The sequence below is a fragment of the Anabrus simplex genome, chromosome 1, assembly GCF_040414725.1.
Source record: "Anabrus simplex isolate iqAnaSimp1 chromosome 1, ASM4041472v1, whole genome shotgun sequence".
Taxonomy (NCBI): Eukaryota; Metazoa; Arthropoda; class Insecta; order Orthoptera; family Tettigoniidae; genus Anabrus; species Anabrus simplex.
In genome coordinates, this window is record NC_090265.1 from 856,567,252 (window position 1) to 856,586,123 (window position 18,872).

The 18,872-nt window shown below is 38.5% G+C and overlaps 1 protein-coding gene across 1 annotated transcript in view; it reads left to right on the forward strand.

The window, feature by feature from the left end:
- Positions 1–712: 712 nt before the first annotated feature.
- LOC136874195 (uncharacterized) overlaps positions 713–18,872 on the forward strand; it is a 38,573-nt gene continuing 20,413 nt past the window's right edge. Inside the window, exons 1-3 of the mRNA XM_067147811.2 lie at positions 713–778; positions 15,877–15,964; positions 16,047–16,171. Of these exons, the coding sequence (XP_067003912.2) occupies positions 15,892–15,964; positions 16,047–16,171 (198 nt within the window). The 5' untranslated portion in view covers positions 713–778; positions 15,877–15,891. The remainder of the gene's footprint in view (positions 779–15,876; positions 15,965–16,046; positions 16,172–18,872) is intronic.

Genomic DNA, 18,872 nt, shown 5'->3' on the forward strand with positions numbered 1-18,872 from the left:
TTTCTGTGTTGCAATCGAATAAATTATTATAACCGAGTTTTCGGCATCCGTTACAGAGTATACCGGTAGTTCTATAGTTACTGAAAAAAAGAAACCATGTTAATTTAAGCACGAATATCTAAGTGGTGCACAGTTGTCAGTTCAGCAGCTTAATCATTAAAACACGGAGGCACTCACATAAAACCTATCAAACATTATTTAATAATAATATTACAATAACGAATAATCCCTTTGTTCATATAAGTTGACGATATACTTCTACCTGCTGTAAGTAAATTTATATTGAGTTATTCATAGGTTTTATACTTTTAGGGAATCTGCCACTTACAGATAGGGAATCTGCCACCTGGGCGACTGCCCTAAATGCAGATCAGTAGTGATTGATTTGAGGGGGTCCGAATTGTTATATTTGCAGGCGGGCCCGTATCACATTTGTTATGCCCCTGTCATGATCCTTGTACAGTACTGTTGCTGGGAATGTAACGTTTTTGTCAGAGGCTTCAGTAATGATAAACTTTGCATCCTTATCTGTCTCTAAGTTTGGAAGCAACTAGCAGCTTACCTTCTTATCTCCTCCACTAGATAGCTGTTATCATTTATACACTTGAAATCTGGAACTGTGATTGACTGCTTGGACCGGAAATCTTCGCTATTGGGTACGTAACGTATTATGCTCTCTTACTTACATATTTCACGTTTCCTACAAGACAGTTGCAGTTCTTTTAATGTTCCACATTCATTTGGCGTACGATATTTCATTCACGAGAGAAAATCATCTGTATGTTTGAAGCATGTGTCACTGCCACCGTATTATAGTAAATCAAGAAAAACATCACGTCAGATCGAAAAAACGCACGGTGGTACTGGGAGTCGAATAGTTTAACAACAACAACAACAACAATAATAATAATAATAATAATAATAATAATAATAATAATAATAATAATAATAATATGATGTAAAGTACCTACCGGTAAGGAGAATCCTTTTTTTTTTACGGGTAGTTTTGCGTAAGAGAAGCCTTTCCCGAATTCTGATTAATAATACGAGAATCAATTGAACAACCTGCAGAATGCCGTAAAATAAAGTAAACATGTTAAATGTTATTACCGGTATAACATAATGAAAGTTCATCCCAGTCTTTTGTTTTTCCTTTCTTTCATTATTACCTCAGCACTTTATAATGTCTTTGTTTAGAAACTCCTTTTAATATAAATTGTAAATGTGGTCTTTATATATTTAGTGGTGAAAGTACAATATTCAAGTAGGCCTAACCCCTAAACAACTTGAGTTTAGGGCCTATACCGCACCTGTTTTCGGTCATTCGCTTACACTTGTGCTGTTAATTCAGTTCCTCTTGCAAAAAGGGATCACTTTTACACAATAGCTGCATATATGGCAGATATTCTTCCACCTATGAGCTAGATTTTTTCTTCTTAGTGTGGATGCATTTCCTTCTCTCATTCCGTGGCTCACTCCTAAATCTATGAAGATCCACGGTTAATACGATATTTTGTTCTTTGGGCTTTTGACATGGAAAATTATCATTATTATTATCATTATTATTATTATTATTATTATTATTTGCTACGGTAGTGGCTTTACGTCGCACCGACACAGATAGGTCTTACGGCGACGATGGGATAGGAGAGGCCTAGGAGTTGGAAGGAAGCGACCGTGGCCTTAATTAAGGTACAGCCCCAGCATTTGCCTGGTGTGAAAATGGGAAACCACAGAAAATCATCTTCAGGGCTGTCGACAGTGGGATTCAAACCCACTATCTCCCGGGTGCAAGCACACAGCTGCGCACCCCTAACTGCATGGCCAACTCGTCTGGTGAAAATTATTATTATTATTATTACTGGTTGCATGCCTGAATGATCAGTGTCGGGACCCCAGGTTCGATTCCTGGTTGGGCCATGGGATTTTTACTGGAGACAGTTAACCCTCGGGACGTCGCGCAAGGTAGTGTAATGTCAGTCGTCGCGTGCAACAGAAAGGACCACAAGCATGCAATATTGTTTTTGTATTTCAATTTGCTATTTATTTTTGTTGTGTTGCTATATTTTGTTTTGTTTACTCTCAATTTTTGTCATTAAAAATACAAATATTATTTATTTACATTTAAATACGGTAGTGCTTTAAAATAATGCAATAACTAATGTTTTGTTCTACTTTAAAACACACATCAAAATACAGTAAATGCACAAAAACTGGTAAAAAAAGTATAATACAATGTACGAGTAATTTACAACTACTGCATAAGGAAAAATGTGTATAAAACAATGTTACAGCAATATAAACAAGGTAGGCTTATATAGTGCAATGGTAAGAGCAATGTTTATCACTTTAAAAGCTACAACAGATAGAAGGGTAAAAGCAATTAGAGAGTTTTACTCTTCACTAAAGACAGTTTGTTTATCAGTCTTCATTATATGCATGAGCTGACTGTATCCTTAGATAATAAAACTGTCATCTTCATTTTCTTCATCTTCATTTGCTGTTTCCATACTGCAGGCTTGACAGGTGAAGACAGTGTGGTCCTGGCATATGTACAGAAAGCAAGTAGCACACAAAGTCTTTGTCTTTCTGTTTCTTGTTCTATCACAAGAGGCACATCTGTCAAGGTTTTGGTTATTCCTCTCAGGCCTTTCTTCTTCCCTTCCTGTCCCAAGAATATCTTGTAGTCTCTGCTTGATCCGTCGGGGAATATTTTCAAGAGAGAAACGATACTGCAAGTAATCGTGGCATAGTTCAGTTGCTAGTGTCTTAAAAAATGAACGATGATTTATGTCAACTTTGTTTTGTAGAATTATGAAGCTGTTGATGCCACCTACATCGAGGAGAGTGTAAAACAATGTCAGAGTCAATCATCTGTTCGTTCTTGACACTGTATAAGATGCTTTCAGTTTATCAACGACATCCACTCCCCCCCTTTGGTTAGGTTGTAAAATGTCAATATTTCAGGTTTCTGTGCCTCACCTGATTCCTCATCAATGTCATTGCTGTCGTGCATACATTATTTTTCTCGGAAACATACGACAACAAAGTGGACACATTTCCAGAGCCAAACATGCTGCTCCCTTCCGGTCTGGTTTTTGTTTGAACAAAGACGGGAGGTATTTCCTATTTGTTTTGCTGTATCATTCCAACCAGAGTAAGCCTGTGGTAGGCCAGAAGACTGTGAGCTAATGGTACTGATGTATACTGCATCAATTGTCCGTGTTTATATTACGACCAGTGGCAGAAATCGGCTGTACTAGTCTCTCCACTACATCTTTACCACTGTTGCTCACTTTGTGGGGTCCATCAGGTTGTTTCCCTGTATACCCCTCCATATTGTGCATATAGAACGTCCTTGCATCTGCAAGTGCAAATATTTTAAAACGGTATTTCGCTGGCTTATTTCCTATATATTGACAAAAAGGGCATCTGCCACGGAAGGCGTCAAGCATTTTGTCTATTGCGATGTATTCACCCAAAGAGTAATACGATTTGCAATGTTCAACGAATTCCTCCCACATTTCTGATGATCTACCCTACTTGTGAAATCGTCAAATCACAAAGCAGTCAGTAGGAATTAAAATTTTCTGAGACTCATAGTTGTGCAAGAAAGCTCAACACCTGTACCATCTTGAGCCCATAAATCTTTTAGATTTGTTTGAGACGACTTCTGACATCCTGCGAGGTAAAGCAATCCTATTACTGCATTCACCTCTGCACGGTTTGTGTTTAATAATAGTAATGTTATCTGCTTTACGTTCCGCTAGCCACTTTTTATGGTTTTCAGAGACACCGAGGTGCCTGAATTTAGTCCTGCAGGAGTTCTTTTACCTGCCCATGAATGTACCGACACAAGGCTGACGTATTTGAGCACCTTCAAATACCACTGGACTGAGCCAGGTTTGAACCTGCCAAGTTGGGGTCAGAAGGCCAGCGCTTCAACCGTCTCAGCCACTCAACCCAGCAGTTTGTGTTTGGGATATCCTGAGGCCTTTGGTAATTTTCTCGTCTCATTCCAACCCATAGATCTGTGTAACGTACAATTTTGTCTAGCATATCATCAGGGAAGAATAATTGCTATGATTCAATGGGAGATGTTACATTAAGAGCTAAATTTAACGGGCCAGGCAAGTTATTATGCCTTCTGGCTCATCCCTTGGACGTAGTACAGTGAATGTTCCACTTAGTTATCTTGTCCTTTCCAGTGTATTGAGGTAATGCTATGTTTTCTGGTACAACCCTGTTCTCTGATATATCCATATTTTCATTTTCAATATCTGCAGAATCCTCAGTATCCGTATAGTGATCACTTTCTTCAAGAAAATCGTCACTTTCTTCGTCGTCTTCTAAAATATTACATGCCTCTTCAAATCGTCAAAAAAATCTCTTTCTTGCACTAACCTGTAGTTTTCATAATGTTTCATTACATTTTTCTTTCTTTTTCACACTATCAGTCAATTTGTTTATCCTGTCAACTTCTTCGGGATCCATTTTCACTCATAACACAAGTAAACAGTGAAACAATTCGTGTAAACTAATTGTCACGCATCCAGTTTTAGAATCAAATTTAACAAACAGCAGTAGTCGCCCACGGTTGAAATCACCATGTACTCACATAAACATCCACAGCGACAACAGAATAGCAACTAGGGAGTGCTACCTGGCTTTAAACACTAGAGGAAGGGTGCAGGGTAGATACGGTGGGGGGAGAAATCTGTCCTACAACAATCCTAGACGGAATAACAAAAGAAGAATGCGTCTAGGTGAAAAGACCTCATCGTGAGGTCCCGAGGGTTTATTTCCTTCACTAGGAGACTGGGTGTTTGTGGCCTGTGCTGTCCCAATCCCCTGCATTCTTGAAACTCACACACCACAGACAACACTATCCTCCACTACAATAACTCGCAGCTTCCCGTACTCAGCAGACGTCGTCCACCCTAACTGGAGAGTCTGCTTTGCAAGAGCTGCATTGGGAATGAGGTGGAGAGAGGATGGTCAGGCAGTCATTAAAAAATGAACATGTATCATAGCCACATCCATTGCTTTGTATAATTCTTTCAAGAAATGGAGACATACTGCTTTTTACAATAGCAGGATGCTCTTGAACATATTAAACTTAAGGAATTACCAGTATATGTGATCATCATTGTCATCATCATCATTGGCATGACAGCCCTAGTGGGGCCTTGGCCTTGCTCAGAAGTTTCTGCCAGTCTTTCCTGTTTGATGCCATGTTCCTCTAATTTGAAATTCCCGGGATTGTGATGTCCTGGCACACACATTCCTCCTCCCTCGGAGCTTTTGTCTACCAGGTTTTAGAGGTCCTTCTGGCAACATATTAAATACAGTATTTTCTTCAAAAAGTATCCAGTTCATTCAATAGACCTTTAAATTCATAGTTATATCATCTTCTCCATACTCCATACTAGGCCTACATACTTTTCTTCTATTCTCCCAAAAATGCATCTCAAAATTCTTCACTTGAAGATATCAAGCTGTCGTTCATCAGATCTTGATAGAAGGCGTGTTTCAGAAGCATGTGGTATGTTAGTACCGATATCACTAACATCTTATTAAACATTATTTTAGTTTTGCCTCTTCAGCAATTGAGACCTCAGATGTTTTCTAAGGTCACAAAAATCACCTGTTTGTACAGAGTTATCTGTTTGTGGATTTCATCACTAACGTTATTTTTACGGTTACCTTTGATTACAACATATCTGAAAATGGCATGTATGGCTTGCTAAATAACTATTCAGCTTACCTGTACATCATCATCGTTGCATGGTTGCAACAATAATACTTCAAAATCTAGTACAATTTAAGGTACATTCTAGATACCATGCAAATATCATCTTTTCTTGCAAATTGTTAGTGAATTATTTATTAACTTTAGAGACTTAAGAGTTAATAATGAGAAAGATAATTGATATTATCTTATCAAATTATCAGAACAGACAGCATACTACTGTGTTGCATGGCACAGTCATTTACTTTTAGCTAACCGGCATTCCTAATAAATTCCTGTCCAACACCAAGAAGTACAAAGTAACTGTCCATTTGGTAATATTTAACAATCGAACCTATCAAATTAACATAATTATATTACCTCTCATACGACAATGGAACAACTGTGAGATTAATGTGGGAATAAATTCAACTCGTCAGTTGTATCAAACAGTGCCAAGTTTAGAGAGGGGAAGGGAGGGGGCATGAATTTTACCAAAAGTAATAATTTATTGCTTTTCAATAATTATATAATATTTTAAAGTTAACTTATTTACTTTTCAGGCGAATTTGAATAGTAACTATGTTTTATAAATAATAAAAACAATTATTGTTACTATCATAATATAAAAAAGTTTTCACATACAGTATTTAAAATGATCATTTTGACCACTATACAAAATCAATCAATCAATCAATCAATCAATCAATCAATCAATCAATCAATCAATCAATCAATCAATCAATCAGTCAATCAATCAATCAATCCTGAACTGCATTTAAGGCAGTTGCCCAGATGGCAGATTCCTTATCTGTTGTTTTCCTAGCCTTCTCTTAAATGATTTCAAAGAAATTGGAAATTTATTGTACATCTCCTTTGGTTATTCCAATCCCTAACTCCCCCTCCTATAAATGAATATTTGCCTCAATCCAACTGTATCTTCATATTGTGATCTTTCCTACTTTTAAAGATGCCACTCAAACTTATTCGTCAACTAATGTCATTCCACGCCATGCAATAAGCCTTTGTACAACTTATGCATCTATATATTTAAAACACTAGGCTGATTTTTGTTACTGCAAGTTTGAGAGAGCAGCTGAGCTGATTGACATCGTAAAGCATTCTGATGAAAGCTCTTGGCCTGTAGATTTGCAGAGTGTCTTTAAGAGCTTAAAAATATCTTGCTGTATATTTTTAAATTATTAAAGAAAAATGTGGCTTTCTGATTGGTTAAAGTACTTATCAGTACTTCAAGACCACCTGCTGGTCCACTGCTGATCATGTGCGGGAACTCTGAGGCATATGATGCGAGAGGGGAGGTGGAAGGGGGCACACACACATGCACAGTCAGATGCCTTCCTGGTCAGCTGTTCAGTCTGTGTTGTTGAGAAAAAGCTACTCCGCACAATGTTACTGTCTCTTTGCAGCTCTCCCTATATTTGCTAGCTTGAAGTAATGTTGGAGAGATGTAAATGTCCATTTCCCATGTTGTAATTTTAACACTAAGGCTGTGAACTTCTTCCACTCCAATAGTTAGGTAAGTGAGTTGATCCTCCATGTCATAACTTACTGTCTTGGAAACCCAGAGGATTGTACCTGTACTACGAGCAAATGCTAATGTGCCAATTTTCAATTCTGATTTTTCTGACATTGTGCTCATAGCATTGATTGATTCAATCAAACCAGGAGCCCAGTGCACTACACATTCAAAATTGGCAGAGATGATTTAACTCCATCAGATAAAACACTTACATTTTTTTTAAGTGACACCAATTTCCAATTCGCTTGGCATTTTGTATCACAATTAGTAACGCTCAAGGGGAATCACTGGAACGTACAGGTTTCAATTTACCCCATCCACTTTTCAGCCATGACATATGTTGTAATGTCGAAAGTGCGAACTTTTGACGTCCTTTAAGTTCCTATACTGCCAAAAATTAACTGTACAAATAATGTCTCATATATGGAAATCCTTCACTAAATATTTACCCCATTGAATATCCTGTTTTGATGGGTTTTGGCTAGTGTTCTACTAAATGCAGTTCCTTATAAAAATTACACTCCACCAAATATACTTTATCTCCTCTCGGGGCCTTCTCTGTGGCTTCTAAAGTTTCTAATTAGTGTTTTGTTTTGAAATGTTATAAATTTTAAAATCCATTAGAATTACTCTGTACCAGTTTCTTCACTTTTTCCATATGTATGGTGTTTCAATATTGGACAGGTATTGAAGTAGAGTGTAATCTGATAGATTTTTATTGTTTACTTAACTTAGTGACTTACTTAATTGACACTTACAAATGATGTGATGATGTCCACTGATGCTTGTCAAATAATCACACACACACTCTCTCTTTCTCTCTCTCTCAATGAGTTAATAATCAATTTATAATTAATAGTTTTACATAGATGTTGGAAGATGTTACCACAAGAAGATCTGAGATCTGCAAATGAGGAATGGGATAACCTGTGGAGAGTATTGGTGTGAAGACTGCTGAGAGAGTATGTGGAAGGCAGAGCCAAATAAGAAAATCCGAAGAAACAGCATGGTGAAATGAGGATGTAAAAGCTGCTGTCAAAGCTAGAAATGGCGCAAGAGGAGCTTTGAACCATGCCAGAGTGCAAGGATATCCAAGTAAAATTGAGGATAAACTATCATTTTACAAAGGAAAAAGATTACAGGTCAAAAGAATAGTTGACATTGAGAAACAGAAATGCAAAGAAGATCTTGCCATTAGAATAGGGCAAGACAAACACAAGAAGCTCGTGTATAGCATTGTTAAAAACAAAAGAAATGATAATAGTACTATCAACACAGTAGAGCTTCCACACGGAGAGGTAACTAGAAATGAAAATGAAATATTACAGGATTTCAGTAGATATTTCAATCACATACTGAACTGTAATACAACTGACGACACACAAGATGACCCTCTAAACCCTATAAATTATAATGTAGAAAGTTTGACCTGGCTGGAAGTGGAGACAGCAATATGTAAAATGAAAAACAACAAGTCTGCAGGATTGTATGGGTTCAGTGTGGACATGATCAAAGCACTTGGAGAACATGGAATACAATGGTTGTATAAATAAAATTTGGGAAGAAAATGAAGTCCCAAGTGACTGGAGGCAAGGAGTGATTATTCTACTATTTAGGAAAGGTGACCGAATGAAGTGTAATAACTATAGAGGCGTAACCCTTCTATCTCATGGGTTAAAAATATATGAGACCATCCTGGAGAGAAAAATCAGAAAATTCGTTGAACCTAAACTTGAGGAAGAACAACATGGAGTTAGAGCGAACAGATCAATGCTAGACCTAATTTTTTCGACAAGAATGCTCTTTGAAAAATACTGGGACAAGAATAGAATGGTTATACTTATATTCTTGGATATTGAGAAGGCCTATGATCATATACCACGTAAGCACATATGGGAATGTCTGAGACGTAAAGAAGTGCCAGATAGGATTATAGCTCGAGTAAAACAATGATATCGAGAGACAAAGAGCTGTGTGCAGATTCAAGGAAGCAGGTCAAACTGTTTTGAAACCAAGAGCAGAGTCCAGCAAGGAAGTTGTCTATCACCACTTCTCTTCATTACTATAATGGATGAGGTTATAAAAGCAGTGAAAATGAAGGATCAGACAACAATTGCACTTGTATTTCGTCGGCTCACTTCTAAAACCTCGTATGTTATAATGTTCTTCCTACCCATTATGTTCGTTAAGAATGGCCACACCTCCCAGCCACATATTTTCATAGTGCTTATTTTCCTGTGCAGACGTCTAAAGGAAAATGGACTTTACCATACCGTATTGTAGGGATGTTGTTTTCATGGTGAATTTAAGCACTCCTACCATTTAATGTATTTAAAGTTCACTTTCCTTTACACGTCAGCATAGGAAAATTGTTCTGATGGACTGTACATCTATATGTGGCTGGGAGGCGTGGCCAGTTTTAAAATGCAAATGGATAGGAAGTGCATTGGGAGATACAAGGTTTTAGAAGTAAGCCATCGATTTGCTGATGATGTTATGCTATGGGGAAGGGGGGGAGACAGAAGCAGAAGTTCAAGCTTTGGCTAGAAAAATTTCAAAGAATGGAAATGATCATCAGCCGATCTAAAATCATCGGTTTAGTGATGAGTCAAAATCCTCTTCTGACAGTACCATAAACCAAGAAATAGGCAATAAAATACAAGCTGCATCAAATTTCTACCACTCCGTTCGCCAGTTACTTTGGGATGACTCATTTCCCCAAGTCTGCAAGCTCACGCTGTACAAAACATACCTTGTAACAATTCTAACATACGGACTTGAAGCAGCAACGTTGACTAGATCTGCACAAAGTCGCATACAGGCCACTGAAATGAAGTTCCTTTGGTCATGTCTCCAAAAGACAAGGAGACACAAAATAAGGAATGAAAGTATTCAGCAACAACTTGGATTGGACAGGAGCCTGTTGGAAACCTTAGAATTAAGCAGATTATGATGGTATGGACATATGAAAAGGATGGCTCCAATAAGGACCCCAAGAGGATACTATAAAAGGAATGTTGTTGGTAAAAGGCCCAGAGGGAGGCTTTGTGATAGTTGGGAAAAGCAAATTTTCAAAGACCTTTCCGAACATGATGTCAATTGGCAGCAAAAGGTAGAACATCAGCTGTGGATGGATAGGACAAATGGAAAAGGCTCATAAACACCTGCACCCAGCTTGCTGGAGTGGAAAATAGATAGATGATGATGAGTTTCACATAGGCTAATATTATATAAAAAATTATAAAGAAACATGCTTCCATCATTTCACTTCATAATTTAACCTTACAAATGCTGATTTTGTGGATTAATCAACTATACCTAATCCTTAAATATTGTGTCATTCCACACCATCTCTCCACTGACAGCTCAAAAACCATTTATTGCATAAGACCAATTTCACATTTTTTTTGCTTGCATTTGAACTTACTAATAATAGTTACAATTTCTTGTTTTTATATATTGAATAAGGTGGATATATAATTGTAACTATCACATACCACTTAGTCAAGCAGCTCGTCTCCTTCCTCTCGAGTCTTCCCAGCCCAAAATTTGCAACATTTTTCTAACACTACTCCTTTCTCAGAAATCACCCAGAACAAATCGAGCTGCTTTCCTTTGGATCTTTTCTGGTTTTTGTATCAAGTAGTCTTGGTGTGGGTCCCATGTACTGGAACCATACTTGAATTGGAGCAACCACTAAATACCCTCATAACCATGTGAAGAGATAACTTTCTTATCAACCCCCTTAATACGATTACCCCAATGAAGATCATTCCTTATTTACAGTGATTCCCATGACGTACTGTCACCCCATCAACACAGTAATTAAAACTGAGAGGACTTTTCCTCTTGGTGACTTACAGCCTGACTTTTCATCAAGTTTACCATCATATCGTTGTCCGATCTCCATCTCACAACATTGCCTAGGCCCCCCTGCAATCGATCACAATCCTGCAACTCATTTATTACTCTATATCAGAGGTGCTCATGCTGGGCATTCTGTCCCATGGGTGTCCAGCACTGTAAGTGGATGGGCTGGCAGGCGATGAGCATACGCTATTCAACTACAGTGATGTAGCTATGTCACAGACCGTGAAGGTTGGACAAAGTTCTTCCAGTCAGTCTCGATCACTGCTGCGATACCCGAGTTTGAAATGGAGGCAGAAAAAAAAAAAATGAAAGAAAGAGGGCAGAAATCCAAGTCATTTTCAATTTACGTTGTAAGAAATAAGTTATTAATGTTTATTGTAGTTTATGTATTTTGACCGGATGCAATAAAAAGTTAGGCCTAGAACCTCAAATATTTTCATAATGTACATAATGAATTACAATTTTCACTATTACATTTTAAGAGGCACTTTAGAAACAGTTCTGATATAATATGGAGTTAAGATGGATAAGCTGTGGCTTATGGTTGTTCGGGTTTAAATTATCTGGTAAACTCACCAACAATCCAATCGTGCTTACTGGGAATAAAATCAGTGAGGTTATTTATTTGAAGGCATAATGTACATCTATTTACACCGTTATTGTACTTTAATCTTGGATAGTAAATATTGACCGAGCTCAATAGCTGCAGTCGCTTAAGTGCGGCCAGTATCCAGTATTCGGGAGATAGTAGGTTCGAACCCCACTGTCGGCAGCCCTGAAAATGGTTTTCCGTGGTTTCCCATTTTCACACCAGGCAAATGCTGGGGCTGTACCTTAATTAAGGCCACGGCCGCTTCCTTCCCACTCCCAGCCCTTCCCTGTCCCATTGTCGCCATAAGACCTATCTGTGTCGGTGCGACATAAAGCAGCTAGCAAAAAAAAAAAAGTAAATATTGATGTCCTCACTCATGATGAAACTCCTTCCCATCATTTAGAGGCTAGCTATTATCACCGAATGCCTGTTAAATTTTAAATACTATTTTCAGAAAATCAGTGAGCAGGGAAAGTCACACAACACTACAACACTGTGCAAAATCATTGTTGCATTGTGTAATATAATTACTTTTTGCTTAATGAATAAAGGATTTTTTTTTTTTTTTTTTAATGGAAATGCTGTCATTCCCATCCAAGGAATTGTAAATCATAGCTTGTACACATAAACCCTGTACCTTTGTAGATTATAACAAAAAAATTATAACGTGTCAGTTTTCTTTGAATGCATAAATATAAGAAAATAAAACTATTATATCAAGTGCAGTATGAATCAAACCAGAATATCTTGAAAAGGTCAGGTTTTTGTTGTTGTGATTACAGAGTTTTATGTTAAATAATGTACCTCAGTCAGCACTTTGCTGAATAGCGGAGGAGAGCTTCCTAATCACAATCGAACGTCAATGCTCCCTCGCTTCCCTGCGAAGTGTGTTCACTCTCTCGCTTCACTGTGACATATGCTTGCTGCACAAGCTGACTGCATTCACATCAGGCCTGCCCGGTCGCACTGGGCTAGGCCCAACGGGCACCCATCTGAGCACCTCTGCTCTATACAGTATAACACCATCTGCAAATAATCTTAGCTGTGATTCTGGTTCTTTAATCATTATTTACATATACAGGGTTATTCACCTAACATGTTACACACAAATAACTTCTAAACCATTAAAGATATCAGCATTCTGTTTTCATATTCATAAATGGTACGCAGGGTCTTGTAAAATAACGTGCTACTTAGTCTCATGGGGTGATTAACAACCGAGATATTGATACTAACTGTATATTTTTAAATGGAACGGCACAAATTTATACAGCTGACAAAGTTCATCTGCATACAAATTCAAATATGTAAGTATTTTCAAAATCGAATAATTACTTTTTGAGATATAAATAAGAACAGCATGCGCTGTTTTGCATGCCGCATCAGACGGCGTGAAGTCGGGCAAGGACATATTGAGGCACAAGCAGTTTCCTGGGAGTGAGTTCAGCCACAGAATGGGTACCAGGCATGTAAGCACCTCGTACACATGTGATGGGTTTGCAAAGTGCGTATGACAGGTGAACACATGACAGGACAGAAAGGGTTGATGTGTTTAAAACGAATAAAATAAGTACTTTGCCTTGAAAGGAACATAACGAAAGCTATAATTGTTACTGGTTTTAGTGTACAGTTCATACTACTCTATGAGTTGAGAAATAAACATAAAACAAAACACCGGAAGAGCTCCTTCTAGAAAAGCAAATGTTCAGAGCTGATTGTAGTGAGATGGCAGCAACACTATTATTTATGTTTTATTCTACACGCATTAATCTCCCCAGAGCTCCAGCGTGACTGTAGTAGCGTGCATTTGGGAGAGCGTAGGTTCGAGTCCTGCCTCGCCCAACCTGACATTGATTTTCATGGTGTTCCATGTTCAACACCAGACAAATACCAGATAGGTACCTTTGTGATAGGCCACGGCCGACTTTCTTTTCAAATCCTTTCCATTCCCATCTGTCAGAAAAAAAATGCTAAACTGAGTGCAGCCTATTACAAGTCAAAACAAAACAATACAACTTTAATCTCCCTTCCCCTTTGTGTGTTCGCCAGTCATACAATAACGTTGCACACCCAGGGTATGTTACGGTACATCACATTATGTTGACAGTACATGCCTGGTATCCGTTCTGTGGCTGGAATCAAGGCCAGGAAGCAGCTTGCGCCTCAATATGTCCTTGCCCGACTTCACGCCGTCTGATACGGCATGCAAAACCGCACATGCTGTTCTTATTTATATCTCAAAAAGTAATTGTCCGATTTTGAAAATACTTGCATATTTGAACTTGTACGCAGATGAACTTTTAAATCAGCTGTATAAATTTGTACCATTCCATTTTAAAATATGGAGTTAGTATCAATATCTCACCCCATGAGACTAAGTAGCACGTTATTTTACAAGACCCTGCGTACCATTTACGAATATGAAAACAGAATGCTGATATCTTTAATGGTTTAGAAGTTATTTGTGTGTAACATGTTAGGTGAATAACCCTGTATAAGAAAACATAAAGATCCAATAATACTGCCCTGTGGGACACCCCCCTCTTAATCATTACAGGATCAGATAACACTTCACAATTCTCTGGGTTCTGTTTTGTGGGAATTTAGCCTCTCATTCAACCACTGTCTTGTATAGTCCATTAGCACTCATTTTTGTCATTAATCTCCCATGATCTGCCTTGCCAAAAGCCTTGGATAGGTCAATAGTGATGCAGTCCATTTGACCTCTTAAATATAAAATATCTGCTCTATCTTGCTGGAATAATTTTACACTTCATTTCATGTCTTTTCTTCTAATTTCTTAGTTTAATAAAACTAACATATATTCTAAAATATGTAAAAATCAATCATCTTTGGTCATTTGATGTACTAATGCTTCATAATGAACCAATAAATGCTGCCGCTTTCGAATCAAACTAAGAGGGTTTGCATTCCTATGGCAACTCTCAAGAACGAGCGAGTTGGCTGTGCGCGTAGAGGCGCGCGGCTGTGAGCTTGTATCCGGGAGATCGTGGGTTCGAGCCCCACAATCGGCAGCCCTGAAGATGGTTTTCCGTGGTTTCCGATTTTCACACCAGGCAAATGCTGGGGCTGTACCTTAATTAAGGCCACAGCCACTTCCTTCCAACTCCTAGGCCTTTCCTGTCCCATCGTCGCCATAAGACCTATCTGTGTCGGTGCGACGTAAAGCAAAAAAATAAAAAAAATAGCAACTCCCAAGCAGTAAGCCTAAGCCTGCACATAGCATCAGGTAGCACACTTGCCAGTATTGGTCCTTGGGTATTGCACAAGACCAACAAGCCCCGTATTGCGAAACAACTAAAAATGTACCCGTTGCACCACTTTGCGGAGATGACTTCATGCCTGCTTTCTCTCCTCTTGCAACAGTAATTTCTTTTCCATGCTAGTAGGGTGCACCATACTGGTCCACCCACAATATTACAAACATTTTGCATCAATGAAAAACACGAGGGCAAATTTTCAATTCAAGTGAGGTAAGAATAACTGTAGTTATATGGTGTAATTAGCCTCTTATTTCCTGTGTTTTAATTGCTGTATGTATGTCCGTTTTAATAAGAATGTAGTTCATTACTTAATGATAATAGAGTTTCTTGTTATTTTTGTAAGCTTCTCACATAAAAATATGACATTGAAAATGTTGGTGCAACACCCAGCGTCAGATACCACCAGCCACCACGGCTGTATACCTTCAGTAATCAATGAAAAATCGAAGTAACTTCTTTGAATGAAATACTCTTAGCTTTAAGTAGAATGTGATCATTACATTTGCATCTTTATTTGTTTATTCATTAATTGTACATACAAAAATGAAAGTAGTTAAATTGTTTAAGTGTAATAAAAGTATTACCTGTCTGAATGTCAAATAAAATATGTGAAGTTAGACAGATATAAGTGCATATTTGAACACAAAGACAAGCATATTTTGGCAGTTTTTAAAGCATAAAAATCTGATTTCTATAATAACACGAAGACTTCAGTTCTACTGATCTCCTGACAGTAAGCTACAGACTGAGTTATATTAACACAAAGACAGAAATTATTTTTGTCTAGGCTGCAAATAAAGCAAAAATATGTTCCTGTATTACTATACCCTTAATTGAAGTAATGTGACTTATTTAACAGGTTGCTGTAAGCAGAATGTATCTCTTGAATCTGGCAATGTTTACGATCATTTCACTTGGTGGGGCCCAAGAATATTATACAGCTGAGAGTGAGTAGAACTATTATTACAGGAGGAGTATCTGGTATTTATCTATCAGTGATCAATATAATGTTGTACGTGTTGCCCACAGACTTAGTAATCTATCCACTACCATCAGTGAGCCTTAAACACATCCATCAAACTGCAGGGATACCAATAAATCTCAACTGTTCAACACAGGAGAAGCAGAAGCTAAAACATAAATGGACATGGCAGGTATGGCAAACTAATCAAAACATTTTGAGAGTCATAACATTCAATTGGATACCAAAATAGGATATACAGAAAACATGAGAATAATATAATTAGTTACTTACATTATATTTGAGTCATTTAGTTGCAGAAGTAGCTAAACCACTTTTCAAAATAATTCTTGTTAGATTATTATTCTTTGGAATTAATGCATATATTCGGAAACAAGGACCCACTATAACATCATGTTTTATCAGAAAAACAATACTGTATAACAATATACTGACAAATTGATAAAAGATAGGAGAGGCATACAATGTTACCAATGTATACTTTAACACCTCACCTCAATTTTAGGTTTATAACATACTAACTGATGTACCCGTGCTTCAAGAGAGACTCTCTTTGTGGTTTTCCCAACTGAAGTCAACATATAGGTCATTACAATGACGTCAGTAGGAATGTAGCGATTAAAAGCAGTGTTATCATATAAAATACTCAATCAAATGAAAAACCGCACATTTTCTCACTTTTAACAAACAGTACTACGCTGCTGATCTAACAGTCCAAAGTTCTGGAATGACCAGGCCGCAGACAGCAATGGACACTCCTCTGCCATTAATCCCTTAAATGTGCACACTGCTCATTCCAATCAGTGCCACTGGGCAAGTTGGCCATGTGGTTAGGAGCGTGCAGTTTTGAGCTTGCATCCGGGAGATAGTGGATTCGAACCCCACTTTCAGCAGCCCTGAAGATGGTTTTCCATGGTTTCCCATTTTCACACCAGGCAAATGCTGGGGCTGTACTTTAATTTAGGCCACGGCCGCTTCCTTCCCATTCCTAGGCATTTCCTATCCCATCGACGCCATAAGACTTATCTGTGTTGGTGCGACATAAAACAAATAGCCAATCAGTGCCTTAAAGTAGGGATTGAATAGCTGGAATACTATGATGAACCAGTGTGTTACACACCAGTAGTATCAGAAAATTGTTTGAACCAGAGGAATGGCATGCTAAAGAAGAGAGAGATCTAACTCCCGCCAATTTTCAGGCAGGCTGTTATACTTGGTACGCAGCAGTAATCCTATCTGTTGGAGATGAATGGCAATAGAAGACACAAAGCACATCACAACAAACAATGAACAATATAATGTTATTGTTGATCAATTTTATGAGCTTTCTACACTGATCAGCCAGAACGCTATGACTACCTACCTACTATCGATATAAATCTGTCCAGGCGATAGCAGCATCACCTGATGAGGAATGACTGTTAGACACACGCACGGTGCATGTAGTATCAGTGAGTGTGCTGTCCATGTGTAGAATAGGGAAGGCGCGCGATCTATCTGAGTTTGACCAAGGGCAGATTGTTATGGCGTGGAGGCTCAGCACAAGCATTTCAGAAACTGCATGACTTGTTGGGTGTTCGAGGAGTGCTGTGATGAGTGTGTTCAACAAGTGGTGAAACCAAGGTGAAACCAAGGTGAAACCACGTCCAAACGTCGAGGGCCACACCTCATTACAGATGTCGGATGTCATAGGCTGGTAGAACAGGACAGGCAGTGAACTGTGGCAGAACTAATATCAGACTTTAATGATGGGCAGAGTACAAGTGTGTCTGAACACACAGTGCACCGAACACTCCTAAGGATGAACCTCTGCAGCCGACAACCCATGCATGTGCCATGACATTGGCAAATACGACTGAAATGGGCACGTGACCATTGTAACTGGATGTTGGTGCAGTGGCAGAGTGTTGCATGGTCTGATGAATCCTGATACCTTCTTCATCGTGCCGATGGGAAGGTGCAAATCTGTCGTCTTCCAGGGGAATAGCTCTTTGTCACCTGTACTGCAGGACAGAGACAAGCTGGCAGCGGCTCAATTATGCTCTGATGAACATTCACGTGGGCATCCATGGGTCCAGTGGAGCTTGTGCAAGGCACCATGACAGCAGAGAAGTATTGTACACTGTTTGCAGACCACGTACACCCCTTCTTGACGGTCATGTTTCCCAACGGCAGTGGCATTTTTCAACAAGATACGGTAATGCACTATACCACAAGGCCAAGAGTGTAATGGAGTGGTTTGAATAACACATTGGCAAGTTGCAGTTGATGTGCTGGCCCCCCAACTTGCCAGATCATAACCCGATTGAACACATCTGGGATGTGATTGAACGTGGTGTCAGAGCTCATTGCCCCCCTCCCCAGAATTTACGGGAATTAGGTGACTTGCGTAAGCAGATGTGGTGCCAACTCCCTCCAGTGACCTACCAAGGCCTCATTGCTTCCATGCTAAGATGCGTCGCCGCTGTAATCCATGCCAAAGGTGGACATACCGACTATTAGGTAGGTGGTCATAATGTTCGGGCTGATTAGTGTATACTGTAGGCTGTCACATTTACTTTTATTTCGACTCTGTGATATTAGGGAGTCTTATAAAATGATCTATTCCCTGACTTTACGTACCGATTTTCATTAAATCCTGTTTACCCATTTTCTTGTGACTCGGCACTGATATAGACTTAGCAACAAAAATTAAAATTCATTAATATCTCTGTTATTATAGCCGGTATGGGAAGAATGTATAAGACATAAAAGTTATGTAGTATTTATTGATAGGACTACTAATAACATAAATACTTGAGAATTAAGTTTTAGGCCTTCCCCTAAACTACCATTTCACTCAGTGTGAATAAAATAATTTATGGCTTAGATTG